The 7,295-nt window shown below is 38.8% G+C and overlaps 1 protein-coding gene across 1 annotated transcript; it reads right to left on the bottom strand.

The window, feature by feature from the left end:
- Window positions 1-2,623: 2,623 nt before the first annotated feature.
- LOC120978207 (olfactory receptor 6B1-like) lies at window positions 2,624-3,571 on the bottom strand. Its single transcript, XM_040406431.1, has one exon. The coding sequence runs from the start codon at window positions 3,569-3,571 to the stop codon at window positions 2,624-2,626; it is 948 nt and encodes a 315-aa protein (XP_040262365.1).
- Window positions 3,572-7,295: the final 3,724 nt, after the last annotated feature.

Consider the following 7,295-nt stretch of genomic DNA (forward strand, 5'->3'; position numbering starts at 1 on the left):
AGAGAAAAAAATTGATTAAAATGGAAAATCTGCCAAAAAAGTGAAATTTAAAAATTTGATCTCCATTTTCCTTTAATTCTTGTGGAACGCCTAAAGGGTTAACAAAGTTTGTAAAATCGGTTTTGAATACCTTGAGGGGTGTAGTTTCTACAATGGGGTCATTTATGGGGGTATCCACTATGTAGGCCCCACAAAGTGACTTCAGACCTGAACTGGTCCTTATAAAGTGGGTTTTGGCAATTTTCTTAAAAATTTGAAGAATTGCTTCTAAACTTCTAAGCCTTCTAACGTCCTAAAAAAATAAAATGACATTTCCAAAATGATGCCAACATAAAGTAGACATATGGGGAATGTTAAATAATAAATATTTTATGAGGTATCACTTTCTGTTTTAAAAGCAGAGAAATTGAAATTTAGAAAATTGCGATTTTTTTAAATTTTTGGGTAAATTTGGGATTTTTTCATAAATAAAGGTGAAATATTTTGACTCAAATTTATGACTATCATGAAGTACAATGTGTCACGAGAAAACAATCTCTGAATGACTTGGATAAATAAAGGCGTTCCAAAGTTATTACCACATAAAGTGAGATATGTCCGTTTTGCAAAATTTGGCCTGGTCAGGAAGGGGGCAAAGGGCCCAGATGGGAAGTGGTTAATATATATATATATTTGGATTGCCTGATGATCTTACGGCATTTTTAAGTAGTAAATATTTGTAGCTTTCGTTTGGATGGATCCCAAACTCCTTTACTAAGGTAACTAAGTCCTTTAATTTATGTCCTTCAAATATTTGCGCCAGATCGTTTATCCCCCTTTTTTCCCAGTCTATATAGGGCCTACCCTTTGAATTTCCTTTAAATTCATGTTTTTCCAAATGGGTGTATACTGCAAATACCCTTTAATTTCCATTATTGTTTTAAGTTCAACCCATATACGTTCCATTAAATTCATTACCCTATTTCCTGTATTATTTTTCCCCAGTGTTCCTGATTCCAACACCTCTAAGTGATTCGTGTCCCCAATCCACCCCATCTTTAATAATTCCTCCCTCCCCGTCACTCCCTCTAAACTTCCTTTTATCTGACTATATTGTGATATTAAGTAATAGAAAAACCAATTGGGCACTGCTAATCCACCTTCTTTTACTGGGAGTTGAAGGACTTCTCGCCTTAGCCTTGGAGTCTCGCCTTTCCAGACAAATTCCCCAGTTAGGCTGTCCAGCAACCTAAAGGTTTTCTTGGACAAGCATATTGGGGCATTTTGTACCACATACAGTATTTTTGGGAGAAATTTTTTATTAAATTCACCCAGCCCTGAATTGACATTGGTAGTTTTTTCCAGATATGCATTTTGGTTCTAAGTTCTTTTATTAGAGGGACTACGTTTAATTTTTCATAATCTTGTATATTTCTCGAAATCTGAATACCTAGATATTTAAAACTCTCGTGTTGCCCAAGCCCATGCACCCTTGAAGCATTCTGTGATATCCCTTTCCCTAATAACATCATATGGGATTTCCCCCAATTTATCTTCAAACCTGAAAAAAAAAAAACTTATCTATTATATCTATTACAGTGTTAAACTCATCCCCAGTATTATGCAAAAACAATAAAATATCATCAGCATACATTATTAATTTCTCATTTCCGTCCCTGTATTGGAACCCCCTGCAGTCCCCACTATTTCTTATCATACAAGCCAAGGGTTCTATTGCAATAGCAAATAGTAACGGGGAGAGAGGGCATCCCTGCCTAGTGCCCCTATAAAGGGCAAAAGGCAGGGACAAGCTCCCTACCACCATACCCGAGATGTTGGCTTAGAATATATAAGTTGAATCCATGTTATAAATCCCTCCCCTATACCAACCCTTCTTAGAACTGCCCATAAATACTCCCATTCAATGCAATCGAAGGCTTTTTGCGCATCCAATGAGAGTATTGCTTTTTCATCAGCTTCTATATTATTAGCTTCAATATTAAGGTACAATCTTCTGATATTTAAAGCCTTATACGAAAGATGTACGTGAAGTAGGAAACATTAACCCCTTTCACTCACATACAAGTCATGCGTGCAGTGAGTGGTGTTCGTGACAATGCCTATAAAGTCAATGCTGATATTGAGTCTTCATTTTTAAAGGAGTTGTCTCATCTCAGCCATTGATGGCATATCACTAGGATATCCCACCGATGGCAGATGATGTGGGTCCCACCTCTGGGATCCCACTGCTATGGGACTGCTGAAAATAGAGCATGGTGCCGCTTTGGGGGCCCATTTCTGGAGATTGGAGCAGGTCCCAGAGATGGAACCCACACTTACATTGGTGGCATATCCTAGTGATGATATAACCCTTTAAAGAAGTATAAGGCATGACTGCTCCAAATATGTGGATTCTGGTGACTTTCGAAATTATCGAAATTCATCTTTGTCAAAACTTTTTGGTTCATGTTCCAAAGCGAAATGCCACAGAGAAAATTGAAGCTTGTCAAGGTCAAAGACAAAATGAAGGAGAACATGTTATGCCTACACATACAGCCCAGCTCTACCCAGTGATACAAATCAAGCACACGTATATACACCTCCTCCTCTCTGATCTGGAACGCGGAGAATTGAAATTATTTCATTAGTCATACTGTGTTGCTCTACAGTTCTTTAATACCTTGTACAAGGCATTCTTAACATCAGTGTTCCTCAGACAATATATAATGGGGTTCATGAGTGGTGTCACCACGCAGTAAAAGATAGATATCACCTTGTCGAAAGTGAACCGGACTGTGGAGGTAGGACGTAGGTAAACGAAGATAACAGTCCCATTAAATATGGACACTACTGTGAGGTGTGATGCGCAAGTACTGAAAGCCTTCTTCTGTCCTTCAACAGAAGGAATTTTTAGAACACAGTGAATTATGAAGGCATAAGACACTAAAGTTAGAAAAAAGCAACCCAAAACTATAGTCCAAGATAAGACAGTGAATGTAAATTCGCCTCTGGACGTGTCCTCACAAGACAGCTTTAGTAGAGGAGCATAATCGCAGAAGAAGTGGTCAATTTGGTTAGGATAACAAAACTTCAATGAAGAAACCCAGATAGCAGGCGAGGTGGCTGCCATTAACCCACTTGCCCAGGCTCCAATTGTCAAGCCCAAACTTGTCCTTTTGGCCATCATGGTTGTATAGTGCAATGGCTGACAGATTGCTACATAGCGGTCATATCCCATCACAACGAGAAAACAGTTTTCAGTGGCTCCAAATGCAAAGAAGAAATAAAACTGAACAAGACAAGCAGAATATGAAATCTCCTTGTTCCGGGTCAGTAGACCATCAAGCATCTTCGGAATAGTTGCTGTGATATATGCAATCTCTGCCACCGAGAAGTTGGTCAAAAACACATACATTGGTTTGTGAAGACACCTATCTATAGCCACAAGTCCTATAATGAGTAAATGAGCTCCGATGGTGATCACATACATAATAAGGAATAGGCAGAACAGAAAGAGCTCAGTCTCCCGAACCGCCTCAAACCCCACAACTATGAAGGTGCTGGCCAAGCTCCAGTTTCCATTGCATACCATGGTCCCTAAAATAAGGGAAAATATAAAGGATTCAGCACACATGATTAATAAATACACATACTGCTTTCAGGAGAGGGGAATAAGACGCTACCACACCAGTCTATTAGTGGCTTATTAGTCCTTGACTAATGACTGGCTGAGCAATAGATTTCTGGAATCCTTCCTGAAAGATATACAGTTGTGTTCAAAATAATAGCAGTCAGACATCACTAAACTGATCAATCACTATTTTTGGTAGAAATGATATTTCTACATGGCAAATAATTTACTAGCAGGTGTAGTAGAGTAATATAAATCCAACAGACCCAACAGTCATGACATGCATGCTGCTGAGTCTGTGTAATTTAATCACTAATTGAAAGGGGCATGTTCAAAATAATAGCAGTGTGGAGTTCAATGAGTGAGGTCATTCATTCTTTGAAAAACAGGTGGCAATTATTGCCTTTATTTAAAAAAGGAAGGAAGGCAGCAAATGTTGTACATGCTGGTTACAGTGCATTTCTCTCTGAAATTCTGAGGAAAATGGGTCGTTCCAGACATTGTTCAGAAGAACAGCGTATCTTGATTAAAAAGTTGATTGGAGAGGGGAAAACATATAAAGAAGTGCAGAAAATGATAGGCTGCTCAGCTAAAATGATCGCAAATGCTTTAAAATGGCAACCAAAACCTGAAAGACGTGGAAGGAAGCGAAAAACTAGTGTTCGAATGGATAGAAGAATAGCCAAAATGGCAAGGACTCAGCCAACAATCAGCTCCAGGAAGATCAAAGAAGGTCTAAAGTTCCCTGTGAGTCCTGTTACAATTAGAAGAGGACTATGTGAAGCCGAGCGATCTGCAAGAAGCCCCCGCAAAGTCCACTGTTGAAAAACATACATGTGCTGAAGAGGTTACAATTTGCCAAAGAGCACATTGACGGCCTAAAGAGACATTTTGTGGACTGATGAAAGTAAGATTGTTCTTCTTTTTGGGTCTAGTGGCCGGAGACAGTTTGTCAGACGACCCCCAAACACTGAATTCAGCCGCAGTACACTGTGAAGACAGTGAAGCATGGTGGCCAAGCATCATGATATGGGGATGTGTCTCATACTACGGTGTTGGGCATATTTATCGCATACCAGGGATCATGGATCAGTTTGAATACATCAGAATACTTGAAGAGGTCACGCTGCCTTATGCTGAAGAGGAAATGCCCTTGACATGGGTGTTCCAACAAGACAACGACCCCAAACACACAAGTAAACGTGCAACATCTTGGTTCCAGACCAACAAGATTGACGTTATAGAGCGGTCGGCCCAATCCCCGGATCTTAATCCAATAGAAAACTTGTGGGGTGACATCAAAAATGCAGTTTCTGAGGCAAAACCAAGAAATAGAGAAGAACTGTGGAATGTAGTCCGATCATCCTGGGCTGGAATACCTGTCCACAGGGGCAGAAGGTGGTGACTCCGAGCAACACAGATGTACAGCAGTTCTCAGAAACAGCGGTTATACAACTAAATATTAGTGAAGTGATTGAAAGGAAAACAAAATCTTCAAACATTTCTCAGTTTATATAGTGAGTGTTTGAGTTTGTAAAGAAGAATACAAACACTGCTATTTTTTTTAACAGTCTAATATTCACTTTTCTTAAATTTTTTTTTTTAGAGGAACAACACAAATGTGAAATATTTTTCTTCATGTTTTGATTTGGAATAGAATGTGTAGTGTTCCCAATGCATTTGTGTGTATGGAAATAAAAGCTATTAGAAGGATTTTGTAATATTACAAGTTCATAGTTACTCTGTTTCTGGAGATGGAGTATTGACCCATCTTGAATCATTCTGATTGCATTATTTAAATTTGGAAAGAAATATGGGAAAATTGGCACTTGTCTCCTAGGAGGTTTTGTCTTTCTTTGGATCAACACTGTAGGATAAAAAGTTGGATTTGATGGATCAGTGTCTTAAACTGTATAATGGTCTACATAGAAAATGTTAAAGGGAACCTGTCATCAACTTTATGCTGCCTATACTAACGGCAGAATAGAGTAGAGACAGGTGAGTGGATACTTTTAGCTCATGAGGGACACACCGCTGAAATCAGCATTTCTGTCCCTATTTTATGCTGCCCTCAGTGAGATCAGCATAAAGTTGATGACAGGTTCACTTTAAGTTCTACCTAAGGAAAAGTAGCACTGGAGCACTCTAATCAGAAAATTAGAAGCATCAGCTGGAATATATATATATATACAGTACAGACCAAAGGTTTGGACACACCTTCTCATTCAAAGAGTTTTCTTTATTTTCATGACTATGAAGGCATCAAAACTATGAATTAACACATGTGGAATTATATACATAACAAACAAGTGTGAAACAACTGAAAATATGTCATATTCTAGGTTCTTCAAAGTAGCCACCTTTTGCTTTGCACACTCTTGGCATTCTCTTGATGAGCTTCAAGAGGTAGTCCCCTGAAATGGTCTTCCAACAGTCTTGAAGGAGTTCCCAGAGATGCTTAGCACTTGTTGGCCCTTTTGCCTTCACTCTGTGGTCCAGCTCACCCCAAACCATCTCGATTGGGTTCAGGTCCGGTGACTGTGGAGGCCAGGTCATCTGGCGCAGCACCCCATCACTCTCCTTCATGGTCAAATAGCCCTTACTTTCAAAGTTTTCCCAATTTTTCGGCTGACTGACTGACCTTCATTTCTTAAAGTAATGATGGCCACTCGTTTTTCTTTACTTAGCTGCTTTTTTCTTGCCATAATACAAATTCTAACAGTCTATTCAGTAGGACTATCAGCTGTGTATCCACCTGACTTCTCCTCAACGCAACTGATGGTCCCAACCCCATTTATAAGGCAAGAAATCCCACTTATTAAACCTGACAGGGCACACCTGTGAAGTGAAAACCATTTCAGGGGACTACCTCTTGAAGCTCATTAAGAGAATGCCAAGAGTGTGCAAAGCAGTAATCAAAGCAAAAGGTGGCTACTTTGAAGAACCTAGAATATTACATCCTTTCAGTTGTTTCACACTTGTTTGTTATGTATATAATTCCACATGTGTTAATTCATAGTTTTGATGCCTTCAGTGTGAATCTACAATTTTCATAGTCATGAAAATAAAGAAAACTCTTTGAATGAGAAGGTGTGTCCAAACTTTTGGTCTGTACTGTATATATATATATATATTGTCAGAATACAATATAACAGTATAGTATTCGTTGTATTTAGATTGGCAAATTACCCTCTACTGTGATACAGAGCACCAACATCAGCTGTGTGTAGAAATCCAGCCAGTATCAGAACTCAAGAATAGCACCACTGGGTTTTATAGACCGTCAATAACAGCTTCACTCTGGAGGGTTTAACGCTGGAGATCTAAAAATGTCACTGAACTCCCATCACGGAGAGAACCAAAAATAAAAAGTAATATGATTAATAATGCTATTAAGATTGAATGTATTTCAAGATATGAGATAGATAAGTTACATCTGTTTTACCCAAATGTTTCCCGTCTACACTCACCTCACCTGAGCAATGTTGGTTCCAGTATCTTACAAAAATTCTGACTCTGGCAATCCATTACATATTTGCTAGCTTCTATTTTTAGCTATTCCAACTTTTTTTCTGAGGGTTAAAATTGCAAAAAACAAACACAAGTACAAGCAGATTAGAGTCCTTCTATAACCGCACAATTCTGGCCCTTCTTGACCATGTGGACATTTTGCATCACCAGACAG

This window comes from Bufo bufo, chromosome 8 (assembly GCF_905171765.1).
Source record: "Bufo bufo chromosome 8, aBufBuf1.1, whole genome shotgun sequence".
Taxonomy (NCBI): Eukaryota; Metazoa; Chordata; class Amphibia; order Anura; family Bufonidae; genus Bufo; species Bufo bufo.